The sequence below is a fragment of the Oryctolagus cuniculus genome, chromosome X (genome assembly GCF_964237555.1).
Source record: "Oryctolagus cuniculus chromosome X, mOryCun1.1, whole genome shotgun sequence".
NCBI lineage: Eukaryota > Metazoa > Chordata > Mammalia > Lagomorpha > Leporidae > Oryctolagus > Oryctolagus cuniculus.
The window spans coordinates 17,200,108-17,217,243 of record NC_091453.1 but is presented as its reverse complement, the minus strand read 5'-3'; the positions used below and the strand labels follow the sequence as shown (position 1 = coordinate 17,217,243).

At 37.2% G+C, this 17,136-nt stretch overlaps 1 protein-coding gene across 14 annotated transcripts in view; it reads right to left on the bottom strand.

Annotated features, from left to right (window-relative positions):
* GK (glycerol kinase) overlaps positions 1–17,136 on the bottom strand; it is a 79,057-nt gene that overhangs the window by 39,487 nt on the left and 22,434 nt on the right. For 9 of the 14 annotated variants that reach the window (XR_011385689.1, XR_011385690.1, XR_011385691.1 and 6 more), the window contains exons 4-6: positions 16,765–16,842; positions 2,641–2,717; positions 280–417 (exon numbers count right to left, since the gene is read on the bottom strand). Coding sequence is in view for 11 of the 14 variants with exons in the window: in XM_008272486.4 (XP_008270708.1) it covers positions 280–417; positions 2,641–2,717; positions 16,765–16,842 (293 nt within the window). In the remaining 3 variants the exon portion in view is untranslated. Of the gene's footprint in view, positions 1–279; positions 418–2,640; positions 2,718–5,977; positions 6,062–16,764; positions 16,843–17,136 lie in introns of all 14 variants that reach the window. The other 5 variants (XM_051827652.2, XM_008272484.4, XM_008272485.4 and 2 more) reach the window with 1 other exon arrangement.

Here is a 17,136-nt window from a genome sequence, read left to right as displayed (position 1 = left end):
GAAAGAAGTATATGATAAGCAAGAAAAAGGCTACCCACATTACTTATCCCAAAGATAGCAGGTATGAGATGTGGTTTTCACTGAAATAAATCAAGAAAAAATAAAGAGGAAGTAGGCAAAGGTACCTCTCAAATAGAGGCTGAAATGATTTTGTTCCTTCTTGAGTGGTTTTTCTTAATGGTGCTAAAACTTTAGAACTGTTAGTAGAAAATAATAGGTCAGGCAGTCTAAAATAACTTCTTTGAAAACTCTCCATACATGAATTGTACTTATACATACCCAAATAAGCCATGAATCAATGGTCCCAAAAAGAGCTCTATTTTCTTCAACAGCCTTTTGAACTTTTCTCACATTGTCAAGGAGCCAACGAAGTTTCACTGCACTGAAGTAAGTACTAAGTGGAAGGCCTGTTTTGGACTAAAACAGTTATGGAGTTCGGTCAGCAAATTAACTTTATTACAGTTTAAAACAAAATCACAAAGTCAAAAAATTCAACAAAACACAAAACATTCAGTGGTCCAAAGGCAATCCCATTGTATTATGAAAGAAAATATTTTTTCTATTTCATGACACAAGAATGTTCATGCACAAAGATCAAAGCAGTATGTTTACAGATCAAAGAGCATCCACGTAAGAAGGCAAAGAGAAAATTAATGACACAATGTCCTGCAACTACACAGTGACAATGTACATGCTAACTTTTGCAATAACTTAGTATTATGTGTAGAGCCTAGCCTGAATCTCTGTTATTTATTTTATATTTCATGAAAGTGATAAACAATGATAAATCAGGGAGCATATCAAATCATAAACTCATGACCACAGCCAGAAAATTTTGTCTTCAAAACAGTAATATATTTTTTAGGGCTGGCATTGTGGTGTAGTGAGTTAAGCTGCCATCTTAACAATGTCAGAATCCCTTGTGGGTTTCAGTTTGAGTCCTGGCTGCTCTACTTCCAATTCAGCTCCCTACTAATGTAACTACGAAAGAAGTGGAAGATGGCCTAAATGCTTGGGCCCCTGCACCCATGTGGGAGACCCAGAAGAAGCTCCTGGTTCCTGGCTTCGGCCTGGCCCAGCCTTGGCCATTGTGGCCATCTGGATAGTCAACCAACGGATGAAAGACCCCTTCTTCTCTATCTCTCCCTCTCTGTCTCTGTAACTCTGCCTTTCAAATAAGTAAAATAAACCTTTAAAAATATATTTTGTGTGTGCACACATATATTCAAACATAACTACTATGAAATTATTGTAGACGAAAGCAGAGCTCAAAGACATGCCAGATTAAAGCAATCAAAATTGTTCTATGTAAGAAAGCAGGTGCCTAAATTTAGCAAATACACTGAACAGAGGGAAGTGCACTGAATAAAGGTTATAGGGTGAAAATGAAACACATAAGGCTTATCAGTCTTTCTTGAGAATGGGTTAGGTCCAACTCTTAGTTATGGTAGTAATTAAATGCTATATTTTTATAAAGCCTAATTAAAATGGTTAACATAATACACATATATAAAAATAATGCAACTATCTTTTCCCTCCTTGATCCCTACTCCCATTTATCACTCAGCTATAAAACTTGATATCTTTTTCCTTCTTATCTCAGGTGAGTATGTTTCGCAAGAAAACTCAACCCAAAAGATTTAACACTTTAATGCAACCTGTAAATTAAGAATCTTAACACTAGGTTTTCTAACTTTCTTATCCTAGAAAAAAAAAGGTTCAAAAAATGGAAGGAAATAATTTATGGAAATAATCTTAATTGATTTGGAGATCCCACAGAGGCAATAGTGGGCTGTACATAATATATTATTTTCATGATATAGATAGATCCCTGAAATGGCACCAAAGAGAAAAACATGCATCCCTTGAAGCAAAGTGCAACCAGAGGTAGGGGTGAGGGTTAGCAGTGTGACAGAGAACAGAATAGAGAATGCCTAAGGGTTTATTCAGGATAAGCCTTAAGTTGGTGGGGTAGGGAACAGGGAATGATTTGTTACATTGTTGCAAGTAATGAGATGTGAACTAGTTTCACAACCAAGGACCAAAAGAAAATGCCAAGAGCATCCCACTGACAAACAAAACAGGGAACTTCCTTTTGGGTCCTACAAGAATCTGGCTTTGATCTTGCTAAGAAAGTGCCTTGCCTATTTCAAAAGTTGTCTTCCTCTTCATCTATCTGAAGAGAAATTTATATGACTGAAAATGAGGAAATTTTTATTAGGCTTCTTCATATAAAGAAAGTGGAAGAGAGTTCAATACAGAGTTAAGAGTGTCTTCTACTTTCTTCCTTGAATCCAGCTTCCTAAAAACTCCCAAGTCCTCAGAACTTCCTTCATGTGGCAGTGAAAATAATAGGGATGAATTTAGAAATCATGGCTGAATTACAGAAAGCACCCATTGGGGGAGTACTGCTTACGCCAATGGGACACATTTTAATCTCTCCAGTCTATAACCTTTGCGATATTATTGTCCTAATTCACCACAGGACAAGAACAATGTCTGTGGGAAATAGTCTATAAATTGCATCATATAACTATTGTGCCATAAGATGTGGTGCCCAGATAATCTTTCTGGTGAAATTTATAAGCTTTTAAAGAAATAAACATTCTTATAATATAGTTTAAGAGATCTCTTTCTTACCTTGACAAAGTTATTATTTCCTGGAATTCTTTTACTAAGATTCTCAACAGTAGACTGGGTTCTTAGATCAAGCCACACTATAAACCGAAATATAATAATATACATGAAAAACTTCATTAAAAATAAGGACTTAATGAAATCTCTACCAAGGACAGGATACTGATTAGTTTCCATAAGTAATTAAAATGCTAGAGTTTCAAAGGACAGAAATTAGGAAATTAGAAATGAATGGGCATATTGTTAGAAGAGAATGAATTTGAGGAAGAATTTAAGGTTTTTATGCAAAATTATGGACCAAGTTAGGAAACACAATACAAACCTTAGGGTACTTATTTTATAATTCTTTTATTGAAAAAAATCCACAAAAATATTTGGAATACAGATTTTGTTAGTATACATGAGTTCAGAGATCTAAAAACTAGATCGGGTAAATAGCAGGGCAAAATGCACAGCCTAGAATCACTGTGCAATGTGTAAAGTGTTATCTTAGAAAAGTTGGGAGTAATTTGTGACAAAGACAAAGTAGAGAACCTGATCCTATTAATGCAGAAACAAAAGATTCAGTCTTCCATGTATGCTAGACTCAAGACTCCTTGGAAGTTGCCATTCTTTCTCTATGCTGGATTGTGAGAGGGAAAAAAATCCCCATTTTAATGATTCAACACTTGTTTTCCACTAAGTAGCCATTGTTTGCTTTCTGAGAACCTAGTAGAAAATATCTGTTTTGCTTAATGACAGAAGGGTTGAGGAAGCAAAAGCATGAACTAGTATATAAAGCAATTGTGAATGGTAACCAACAGAAGAATAAGCTGAGCTTTCTTATTTTTCAGTTATGTACTTTACTTTTGTAACTTTTGATCTATGAGTGGTCACTTGACATTTTTAGAACACAAACTGTACAGATGCCTCCTGAAAGACCTGTCAGACCCATAGTGTGTGTAAAGACCTCAGGGAAGATTATATAAGATTGCCCACTCACATCTCAATGCTAGCAATTACTGTCTAGTAAGGCTCACTCTTAACTATATTATTCTATTCTCTTCATTTAAAAACCAGTTCTTTCCTGGAATGAAATTTAATCAATTCCTCCTAATTACTTAAAGTGTCATTTCCCTTAAGGGCCCTGTGTTTGACTATGACAGTGGCTACTTCCCAGGAGATTTAAATTGAGGACTTCAGAACACAATAATGTTTTCTTGTAGATGTAAAAAGCAGCAAGAAAAGGCTCATCACAGCCAAAAGAGGAGGAGAAAAAAGAAGACAACCATAAAAACAGATGGCCTACACTTGACATCTGTGTTTGCTGCCCAGCACCTCAAACTTTCCTTAGGAAATCAGCCCTCCCTCTACCTCAATCATGGAGTTTGCCCGAGATCTGAGACTACTTGCAGTGCCAGTATTAGGTTCAGATCCCAGAACCGTTTGAGGAATCAGTATGTGGTACCCAAGCCCAGTCGAGAAGTGTACTAAGTCTGCAGGAGACCTGTTCTAAGCTGAGCTTGGCAGTATGTGGACTTACTGCCCCTCATGAAGGGAAAGCTAAATCTGCCATATTTGGAGCCATCGCACAAAAAAGACTTGAAGGGGACCCAGAGGACACCGTCTAAATTTGAAATCAGCTAGCGTTGGATCACCAATTCCATAAGCAAACCAATTCCTTTTTTAAAAAAACTCCATTTATTTGGAGTTTTTTATTACCTACACTGTGATTGATGCAAGCCAATAATGACATCATCATGGAGATGGCAAAATCTCCCATGTTCAGGGAACAAAGGCAATGCACTTTCTACCAGTGACAGTACTGAATGACTATGACAAAAGTGGACCTTCCTCACAGGCAAGAAAGTCTAGCAGGTGTTACTGGTTTAACAAAAGTAATTGGAAAACGAAGAAAAACTAGTGAGAAAAGTTTTAAATCTGTGACAGAATTAACAAGCACATGTCAATCCTGTTTATCAAACCACAATGAGCTGAGATTAAAGATCAATTTAATGAGTTTTGATTACCCACTTTAAAAAATGAAACAGGATGGATTCGGATGGTAATACCGAAGTTTGCTGCACTCAGTAAGATAAATACCGACTTGTAAAACTTTTGTTTCACTTATATGGGCTTGCAGAATCATGACATAAAACATTTTTTAATCAGAGGACATGAACAAATCCATTGGAAAGCCACACTCTTGGCTTCATATTTAATGACTTAAATCCTTCTAGATCATTTTTTTCCACATTTTAAGGGACATAACACTTGCTAGGGAACTTCAAAACGGGCCCCAACCCCCCAAATATTTGGTTAGCAAGTTTGAGAATGGGGCACCAAAAGCTGCCTTTTAAATAGGTGCCCCACTTTGAGAAATACTGCTAGACTCCATAGCCATGGTTCTTACCTAGAAAGCATACCAAGAACACCTGGAAAACTTTGAAATCGCACACCCTGGCTCTGCTCTGCAGGATTCTTTGTCTATCTATGCAAGGTTTGAACCTCAAAGTACCCCAAGTTATTCAGTATAATATTAAAACTTGAGAACCTCTTTTCTAAGGCATGTTCTTTAGGACAGTAGAGGCATTCTAATTATTTATTTAAAAACAAAACTAAAAAAAAAAAAAAAAAAAAATGACCAGGTGCTTCCTGTATCCTAGGGGCCCTGTGACACTACCGCTCCTCGATTAGGACCCCTTAGAAAATTGAGCTCTTTATTCTTTACTTGAAAGCTTGCAATTATGACTCACAGAGCAGTATCCACAGAGTTAAAATGTCACCACAATGAATAAAAACACTGGATGTGAAATTAGGAGACCAAAGTTCCATGTTTGGCTTTGTCACCAACAGCTACATGACATAGGCAAGTCATCTCATCATTCATGGCCTGGATTTACTAAATATTAAGTAAGTAAGGAGGCTGGACTATATGGCCTGAAAGTCCCTCTCCTTCCATTGTTCCATGATCACAGAAGCCTTTTAAGATAGTTCCTTTTTTTAAGCCAAAGAATTTAAGGCAATTAGAATACATGGAATGAATTAGTAAAACTGCCAAAGAGAAAAATGTCAGTGCTTGGTACACTAACAAGCAATTCACAAATGCTCAAAATTAATTGAATTAAGAACAAAAAATTAGAAAACTCATTAAAGAAGCTAATACAGCAGAATTAGATTTGCAGAATAAGAGACCAAAAGCCAAAGAGAAGACCACAAGCTGAAGGACTAAGCCCCTTGTGTGTGTAATTTTGGAGATCAAAAGAAGTGACAGGTCCAGATCCAGAAGCAGAGGTCAATTTCCCCCAACATGTCTGAGTTGGAAGGCTGGGAAGTGAGCTGTTAGCCAGAGCACCAATACCTGAGGAAGTACCAGCAGCTGGAACTGAAGAGCCAGAGCGAACAACGGCAACTGGAACTGAAGGGCCAGGAGAAACTGGAGCAGCTGGAGTATTAGGAGAAATAATGGCAATTCATACTAGAGATGGCCAGATAAAAGGTCTATGTATTCTTGTTGATCACTTAAGAAATGGTAGATCCCTTGGGCGAGTTCACCAGAATGAATATTTGAGTGTAGAAAAAGAAAAGGAAGAGACATGGAGTAGAAGGGGAAATGAAGGAAGTCCAATCTGAATCTCTGGCATTTGGATGAAGGCCAGGTAAATACCTGCTTCTGGTTCACAATGACTCTTTGCTACTTGTCAACGTTTATGCATCCTATTTAGAAAAGTGCCTCAATTAACTACAGGCAGTTCATTCAGCCACTGAATGGAAATGTTGCATGAATGCATGGAGGGAGTATATCCCTAGGGGGATGTTAGAAAGGACTGAATTGTGGACATCTGCAATAAGACATGAACGAGCTGCTTTGGGAAGACCCAAAGAGAGCACTTTGCTGGTAGGTGGCTGGAGGTAAAAGCCACTTCCGCAGAAAGGAACTGCAAGTCTAGAGGTGATCTGGAACACTATAGGGCCTGTTATGCAGACCAAGTAAATTGAAATTAAATGGTCCAGACCATCAAACAAATTGGTAAAAAAAAATTTTTGAATAATCTGAATCTCATTATATTAAATAAAATAACATCCAAAATATGTCTGATAAACTTAGTTTGTTCTGAATAACGTTTAAAGACCAAAGAGAAATGTATTCCCCTCAACCCCCATGGACCAGGGTTTGTTTAGTGATGTAGTAAAAGTACAAAGGAAGACATTATTGTGAGAATATTTAGAATAACTACACCTCACAAAAGTGCACCATTTTTGGATAATCATAATAGAAAGAGAAAGCATCTAAGAAACAAAATAAAAACTAAAAGAAAATGCCACTGGAGACCATCTAAATTATTTCCAGTTGACTAGAAACAAAGGCAAATAATGAATCTCCTATAAGATGGTTTTTCGTGAGGAGCTTCTAGTCTGAATTGAACTGAGACAAAGCTGACACTCCAGGCTATCGTACACATCCTAAGCAAGGACTTCTGATAGTCACACAAAGTGTTATGGGGCTGTTCCCCCACAAGAGACTTAATAATAGTAAAACACGTTTAGTTACTGTGTTTTACTAGTTTGCCAAAAGTTAAACTGTTAATTAAGCTGGGTAAGAGGTTCTTTGCAAGAGGAAAAAGGCTACATTGATGACTGCCCCTCACCTGATGACATTTTCAGAAAATGGTGGGTTAAAATGAAAAATGGAGAGTGGGACAAGAATGAGTAAGTTAAAAAGCCATTATTCATGTGTGTGTGTGTGTGTGTGTATACACACAGGCACATGCACACCTAAAGGTGTGGACTGAAACCTATTTTATCTCACAGGTACACAACTGCCAACCTGTCAATAACTGATCTGAGAGTGGGTGACCCTAGGTAGACTCTGCATTTTCCCTAGGAACACCTGTCATGCATAAATCAATCATTTCATCTGGCTTTACGGATTAAAAAGGCTATCATCAATTCAGAAATTGGCTGTGGTTGACACTGAAGCCTTATAGTCCGCCAGGCACTGGTTTAAGGGTTCTACATGTCTTAACTCACTGATCTTCACCTCAAGCCTATGAGGACCATACTTCTAATTTCCTCAGTTTAACTGTCAAGGGAATATGCACAGAATGCTAGGAAGTGGAAAAGGTAGTATTTGAACCCAGGGTCTAAATCCAGAGTTAAACCTTGACAACTGGGGCGCAGTAGGTTAATCCTCTGCCTGTGGTGCCGGCATCCCATATGGGCGTTGGTTCTAGTCCTGGCTGCTCCTCTTTCCATCCAACCAGTGAACCAGCAGACAGAAGACCTTTCTCTCTGTCTCTCCCTCTCAATATCTATAACTTATCTCTCTCAAATAAATAAATTAAATCTTTAAAAAAAAACCTTGACAATGTAAGTACAACCATTATGAATTAATAGTCTTTATTAAATGGGATAAAAATATTAAATATTGGAAATTTGAAAGTTAAAATCAAGGTCAGTTTCTTTCTACTTAAACTAACCAGAGTTGAATAATCCAATCACTGCAAAATACAGCACTGTTTCTTTACCCAGGATTGAAGGAGCTATAAGGCTTTCAAAGAACTGTGTAATAAAAGACTTGAGGGGCCAGTGCTGTGACACAGAAGGTTAAGCCTCCCCCTGTAGTGCCAGCATCCCAAATGTCTACTCCACTTCCAATTCAGCTCCCTGCTAATGTGCCTGGAAAAGCAGTAGAAGATGGCCTGAGAACTTGGGTCCCTGCACCCATGTGGAAGACCCAGAAGAGGCTCCTCGCTCCTGGCTTCAACCTGGCCCAGCCCTGACCATTGCAATCATTTGGGGAGTGAACCAGTGGATGGAAGATCTCTTTCTCTTTCTCTCTTTCTCCTTCTCTCTCTGTATCTCTGCCTTTCAAATAAATAAATCTTGAAAAAAATAAAATTAAAAAAAGACTTGAAATACTGAGGTATAAGTGGGTCCTGATAAAGCTGAGTATTTTAGATTTTACAAAACTAAAAATTCTCCCTTCTACATAAACAACAAACCCCATGCTTTTATTGTTTAAAGCCAAGTGTACTTAGGAGTTCTAGATGATATGCCACCTATTGTTCTTCGTACATGCTGATTCCCAGCATGGAACTGATAACCCAGTTCCAGAAATGACAAAACAACTGAGTTCAAGGTTCCTTCAACAGATCTCAACAGATGATTACACAAGTTTAATCTTTGGTGCAAGGTTAACCAGTATGTTAACAAAGAAGAGGCAAAAAAGAAGATCAATGTTTAAAATGGTAATATTCGACAGTAAGAGTTATATGTCATAAAGAATTCTAATCCAACACCTTAGGAAAAAAATTGTAATACCATTTCAATAAGAAAAAAATTTAATAGACAAAGAATTGAGTTTTGTGGGTACCTTTCTTTAATATACTAAAAGTCTTAAACCAATAACTTGCCTCACTAGATATTAGTACCTATTACAAATGGTGTTTTTTATATTAAATCATGGATTGTGCTGTAAATAAAAGCTACCGAAGTGAGGGTCATACTGCAACTCAGCCAAGAAGGGGGGAAAACAATTGGGTCATCCTGGTTAGGCTACATTATTTTTACTGGTAGCAACACTGAAAAACATGTATAAACATATTAAATATCATGATTCAAGACTTCCTTCAATCTCCAAATGAATATCAGTGTGGTCTATGGTTTATTTGTAAACTCAAACCTCCTTCAATAATACTTAGAACTCAGTGATTCATGTACACCACTAATAAAAGTTGATTTCGGAAGGAAAATGCTTAGCAAAATGGGTGAATGGAGTTCCCTTTGGAAAAGAATGCTGATGAAGAGAATGCTAAAAGGGAGAGAGAAAAGCACTAGGGGAACAAGGATAACTGAAGAGAGGCGAGAGAAGCCGAAGGCCTGCTTCAGATTCAGGGCCACAAAGGTCTCACCAATCCACCAATGAGGTCATCAGAGTAAATGGCTGTGTCATGGCACAGTAGATGGGAAGCAGTGACTCAATGTGTCACTTCTTTATTTTAGATACCACAATAATGCTTACCTTGTTAATTACAGAATTAAAACTTTGTAAATTCTAATATACATGAGACTTCTAAAACAGACCATCAGTGCCTCATTCAATGGACCCACTGCAACTTTTCTCTATGCTTATAACTGTTAGAAAAGATGTCAGTAAACAAACACATCTTTATTGCAAGCAGCAATAGCCTTTCTCAGGATTTAACTCCTCCAATAAGCCTATGCCACGGCCACCAATGGTAACCAGTAATTCTCCTATCTTGGTTTCTCTGTTACTGTACTGCAGATAAGTGAATTTACTGCTTATCAAGTACCCTAGAGCAATAAAAAAACACATAAAGCAAATTATTACATAAAAAGAGAAATAAAACAGTCTTCTCATTTGTTTGTAATAAATATTTCTCCACTGGCGCCGCGGCTCACTAGGCTAATCCTCCGCCTAGCGGCGCCGGCACACCGGGTTCTAGTCCCAGTCAGGGCACCGGATTCTGTCCCGGTGGCCCTTCTTCCAGGCCAGCTCTCTGCTGTGGCCAGGGAGTGCAATGGAGGATGGCCCAAGTGCTTGGGCCCTGCACCCCATGGGAGACCAGGAAAAGTACCTGGCTCCTGCCATCGGATCAGCGTGGTACGCCGGCCACAGCGCGCCGGCCGCGGCGGCCATTGGAGGGTGAACCAACGGCAAAGGAAGACCTTTCTCTCTGTCTCTCTCTCTCGCTATCCACTCTGCCTGTCAAAAAATAAAAAAAAAAATAAAAAAATTTTTAAAAAATTATTTCTCATCAGTTATAAAACATAGTACATAAAGGCAGACAAAAATGAAGAGGAAAATGATAGGCTTAGAGTGACAGAGATTTATAAGAAAGACAGACAAGGAAGGAAATAAAACATACAAAGAAAGGGCTATGGACAGAAGGCTTGTGTCTTCCCAAATTTTCTATGTTGAGATCCTAACCCTGAATGTGTGGCATTGGAGGTGGGGCCTTTGGGATGCAATTAGATTGTGAGGTTTGAACCCTCACGAATGGGAGTCTTGCCCTTATAAAAAGACAGGAGAGGGCTTGCTTTCTTTCTCTCTGCTCTCTCCACATGAGGATATAACTGGAAGATTGTCCATCTGCAAACAAGGAAGCAGACCCTCACCAGGTCACTCAATCTGCTGGCCCCTTGATCTCAAACTTCAGCTTCTATAACTGTTGAGAGATACAGCTGAATAAACCACCTTTCTATGATATTTTTGGTACCTTAAAGAGAAAAAAACCCACTGACTGAGAAATAAACAAAACCAAAAAAGCTCAAAGACAAATATACTTGAAAATCTTATTCTGTTTCCATTAATCCAACCTAGTATTGCTTTAGGATAAAGTTGCTAAAGATTTTATATTATGTTGATATTCTCAACCAAAGACCTCCATGGAGATATGATACCTTAGTGTTTTCCTGGATGAAATAAACTTGGAGATAGCATCAATTCTTGTCAATATTTAATGCCTTCTCTTCCTAGCTCATCACTGCTTGCTCTTCCTTTTCTATTTCCCTTTCTGCTTCTAGCTTTCAAATTTCTATCCTTAGCTTCTGTGACACTAATACAAGCACCAGGCCTGCTTGGTTTGTTGCTATATGCCCAGGCATCATCACACAGCCTGGAATACAGAAAGGCATCTAAAATCTCACTGAACTCTACATTCACTACTACGATGAATTTGTGAATAATATATTGAGATTATCACATCTGTGTTATCAGGTATCAATTCTACGCTTTAAACAACCTAATTATAACTTCCCAGAAATTAGTTTCAATCACAGGTCCAAAACTTACTTCATCCAAAACAAAAAGTCATTTTTTTTTCTACTGGGTTGGTACTCCTTAAATATTTCATTTCTTTCTGTTTACTCAGGCTGAAAATCTTCAGCCTTTATTTTCCCTTAATGTTTATGTTCTATACAATATACAAACATACAGATTATACTTTTTTCCTATGAAAGGTCTTGCGAATTGGTCTTCTCTTCATTGTCATTGCACTAATCTCAGCAATTCATTAGCAGTTCCAATTGTCTCCTTTGCTACATTGTACTGGAGAGAAGAATCTAATCCTTTTTAATATAACTATTTAAATAGTTAGATTTTAGGACAGTTGGTGCATCAGTTAAGACATACTTAGATTTCAATTCTTTCAATTTTCCTTCCTTCCTTCCTATTTCATGTTCATTTTCCTTCCCTTCCTTGTCTTCTTTTTAAAAAAAAATCTGTCCCTCCCTTATAAGCTCATTAATTATAAATGATTTTATTCTTCCTTCACCACTTACAACACACTTCCTTAATGAGTTATCTCAAAATATTTAAATCTCATTTACCCCAGACTCCTTTCATGTACTAGCATGTATTTCAATTCTTAATACATCTTAAACAACACAATACATTACTGTTTTATACAGTAAAAATTCCTCCAGATTGACCTATGTGTTTTCCCTTTCTAAGGCTCTACATTCCTCACTGCACTACCAAATTTCCATACCATGACATTTTTCTTTGGCTGAAAAAAACACAATTTAGCTTTTCGTTTACTGGGTGCTATCATCTGAATGTCAAGGTCCCATAAAATTCATGTTGGGACCTAATAATCAATGTGATTGTATTAAGAGGCAAGGCTTTTGGGAAGTGATTAAGTCATAAGGGCTCGGGGCCTGTGCTGTGACATAGTGGGTTAAAGCCCTGGCCTAAAGCGTCGGCATCCCATATGGGTGCCAGTTCTAGTTCCGGCTGCTCTACTTCCAATTCAGCTCTCTGCTATGGCCTGGGATAGCAGTAGAGGATGGCCCAAGTCCTTGGGCCCCTGCACCTGAGTGGGAGACCTGGAAAAAGCTCCTGGCTCCTGGCTTTGGATCGGTGCAGCTCTGGCCATTGCGGCCATCTGGAGAGTGAACCAGTGGATGGAAGACCTTGCTCTCTGTCTCTACCTCTCTCTGTAATTTTCAGATAAAAACAAAATAAAAATCTGTAAAATAAAAAAATTCATAAGGGCTCAACACTCATGAATGGCATTATAAGCAGCTGGAGGAAGCTTTCTTGCCACTTGCCATGTGAGCACACATAGAAGGTGCCATCTAAGAGGAACAGGAACTTATCAGATACTGAATCTGCTAGGGCATTGATCCTAGACTTCCCAGGCTCCAGAACTATGAATAATAAAGTTCTGTTATTTACAAATTACCCAGTCCAAGGTATTTTATTATGGCAGCCTGAACTGACTAAGACAATGGGTCTTGACTTGTAATAATTTCTGCATTTTTGTCTTTGCTTTCATATCTCACCTTCATTTCTTAAGAACACTCGTATTTTTGCTGGATTTTGAACTCAAGGCAGAAATTATTTTCTTTAAGCACTTTAAAATTTTCATGACATTGCATTCTGACGTACTTTGCTTTCATTGAGAAATTAGCTGAAAGTCTTAGTACTTTAGTACTATTCTCTTTAAGATTATCTATCTATCTATCTATCTATCTATCTTTTGCTCTGGCTACTTTAACATTTTTCTATCTTCAGATGCCAGGATATGTTTATGTGTGGTTTTCTGTATATTGATCTTGTCTAGGGATCATAATGTTTCCTGAATCTGTAGCTTGATATTACCCATCAATTTGGGAAAACCTCCTCTCATTATCTGTCAAATATTATTTATACCTCATTCTCTCTCCTTTCCTTCTGGAACACCAATTACAGAAATGTCATACCTTCTCATCCATCCCATATTTCTCTTACATTCTTTCCTATGTTTTATACACCTTTTTTCTCTGTGCCTTAGTCTGGATATTTACTTGTGATCTCTCAGTTCATTAATTTATCTTTAGCTATGTGTACACTGATGTAAAACTCGTCAACTGAGTTCTTAATACAATTACAGAATTTCCATTTTTAAATTAATTTCCAATTCTTTGTCAATATTATCAATCTTGTCAATTAATTCTTCGAACACTTTAATTTTGGTTATTTTAATGTCTGGATAACACTAATATCTGGATTTCCTATGAGTCTGTTTCTAACGTTACTTGTTTGTATTGATTTTTAGCCCTTCATAGTACCAATCCCAAACCCACTGTTTGACCAATACTCATCCCCATTCTTGGCAGCCTCTGACTCTACCTTTTGCCTCCTTACCTTTGCCTCCCTACCTGTGATAAAGTGCTGCCTAGCTACTCTGATACTCTTTTCAGAACCTCCGGATATCTTTAGAGAGTAAGTAACACCAAATGCCAGGCTTAACTCTGGGCTTTCCTTCTCTCCTTGATCTTGGTCCCACAGTTCTTCACTATCTTGGTGGCCTTCAAGACCTTCAGTATTTTTTTTAAGCAGTTCTCAATAGACTGTTGTGTTTGAGAGACCCCTTTCCACCATTATGGGATACCAAACTCCTTTATAATCAGTTTATCCCAAGCTGCACAGGTTTATCAAGTCTACACTATGCTTCATGACTTTCAGTATGCTCTATAACCTTACTAAACCCTATCTATTCAAATTACAAAACAGGCTTTCAGATTGGAGAGTGTTTATGTTCAAATTGTGGCCTTACCTCTACTTATAGCTACATGAAATTAGACAAGTTACACAGATTTTCCATAATTCATTTTTATAGTAAGTCTAAATGGGGTAGACATTTGGTATAATGCTTAAGACACCACATGGGACCATCTGTGTTGCCCTAAGTTTATCAGAGTGCCGGGTTAGGGTCCCTGCTCCACTCCAATTCCAGCTTCCTGAATTGCACACGCTAGGAGGCAGCTGGTGACAATGGCTCAAGTACTTGGGCCAGGAGACCTGGATTGAATTTTCAGCCCCTGGCTTCTGCCTGGTTCATTCTCAGCAGTTGCAACACTTGAGGAGTAAACTAGTAAATGAGAGATATGTTTGTCTTTCTGTCTGCCTTTCAAATAAATACAATAAAATAAGTTTAGTAAAACCTGCTTCACAGGTCACTGAGAATAAACAATGTGGTTAAAGTATTTACAATTCCATAGTAATAGCAGCTAGCACTTACTGAGCATTATTATCACTGCCAGGTCCACTAAATTCAATAAGCAAATCAATCTATGTTCCAATCCAATCTCTTTGCTCTTTGGTAAAAAGTGTACATATTTCCACCTTCCTCAACTCCCCTGATTCCTTATTTAATCAAACACATGCTTCAAGGCCCAAATGAGGGGCAATTTCCACTATGAAAGGCATGCTCAAAGTTCACAATCCACACTCATTTTGTACTTGCTCTAATTCCTATTGAGCTTAGTTGTACACAATTTATCAACTATTTCCTAATTTTGTGCTAGACTCCTTCCAACACATGATTATAAAGTGGTTACAAAAATAATCAATATAATTTGTATCCTCTACAACACCTTAGATAGCATCAAAACCACAAGAAGTTCTCAGTAGATAAAAAGTTCTTCATATCCTACAAGTACATTTGAATTAACACCCCAAAGCACACAGAATAGGGGAGAGATGCAGAGGAACAAGGTAGGAAAAAAGGAGATAAGTTAACTAAGCATATCACAGAAAGATTGTCTGTAAAATATTTACTGAATACTTCACTGAGAATGTAACTTCAACTAACCTAAGCTGAATTCTTTTAAAATGACAACTCAAAGTCCAAAGGCCTATTTTTATGATTCAAAGTTTGGAACTTCAAAGGAACATTCTAGTTTCCTTGAGTAGGCCCTTCCTTTCACAGAGGGAAAAAGTAAAACCAAATAGAGCATTCTTAAAAGTTTATATTGCCTTGGTATCCATCCAGATAGGCCACAATAAAAACCTATAAGTCCCAGCAAGACCTCCTGGAACTTGGGTTTTCTTTAAATCTATCAATTAGAACCCATGGGAAATCTGTATATACAATGCCTCAGATTCAATAAAGGTGTTGGCCTACAAGCCAGACTTTTTTCCTGCCTGTGCTTCCTGGCTTCCTTGCCTGTGGCCTCTAGGCATGCCACTCCCCCAACAAGACCTGTAAGTAACAAAATTTTTACTTCCATCTTGTGTCTCTCAGTTATTATAGGGGTGTTCTCCATCTTAAAGATCCTAAATGATAACAAACACTAACTACTTCAAGAAGTTTAACATTAATCTAACAAAGAATACTCTCATAAATACTAGTCATTAAAATTGCAGTTGCAGTCTTAATTATATTCATAATAAATAAGCATCAGACCAAAATAGATTTAAAAGATGTACTTTAGTATAATACAGTTGCTTTGTATATAATACAATTTGCTTTAGTATAATACAATTGCTTTGAAATATTTTGATTTAACTTTGTATTAAGTGTTTTCTTATACATTAAATATTTTAATTTTTATAAAGTTTATTCCCAAATAATTCATGATACTCTTACAATGTACCTTTTTCATGTGTTTCCTGTGTTTTTAGTGTTAATATTGCTTTCTTCTAAGCAATACTAAAATAATTATATTACTAAAATAACTAAAAAGCAAACTAGTTCATTTTATAAATCATCCCATCTCTGAAAATTTCTGGCTCCATTGTGCCCCCAGAACTTGGTATTTTATTGAAAAAAGAATACTTTGCTATTTCTGACAGAATGAAGATTTATACTGGTTGCAGATTTAGGACACACTTTTTCTTCTTAGGAGATGGTACTGTCATTTATTGTTCAACAGTTATCCTATCTAGAATGCTATCATATACTCATGGTCAATTTTGCATCAGATAATTTTTATAATCTCAGAATAGTCACTGAAATTTGTAGATGAAAAGAACAAGTTCACAAGCACTTTACAGATAGATACTGTGAATGTTTATAATTTTGATTCTCAGGGTAAGAAGAGTAAAAAGTGATATCTTTTAGAAATCAGAAACACAGTGATTACAAAACAGTTCTGGCAACATTCATCCATTTGTGTAATATAAATAATCAGCAAAAGAGCAGAACATGGGAGAAAGTTAAATCAATATGTGAATAAACATGGTCTGAAAAAAGTAAGTATACAATAGATACACAATAATTTCTTAGGAGACTTCCCCCATCCCATATGATTATGGAAACATGACTGCATGCTTTTAAAGCAAGATACTCTAGTATGAACACATTTGCAAGTGGAGAAAAGCCCTGTATTTGACCTTGGTACATGACAACTTACCCACAGCATTGTAGAGAGGCTCTCCAGTTAACTTGTCCCATACTACGGTGGTTTCCCTCTGGTTGCTGACACCAATAGCTTTAAAGAGAAAGTTAAATGAGAGACAACAGAAAATTAAATAGAGAACTACCTTGGGAGAACAGGTCATACAATCACAAACACACACAGGCACACACACATAGACACACACAAACCAAATGTAACAATTAAAAAAAAAACATCTGGAATATTCATAGTAGTATTTAAATTATCTTCCCTGAGCGGCCCCAGGGAAAATGAACACACTATCAAATTTTTCCTTTTATTTCTACACACTCCTTCCTGCTTCACTGCTAGCACACAATGGCATGGACCCAGATCAATACCCAAATG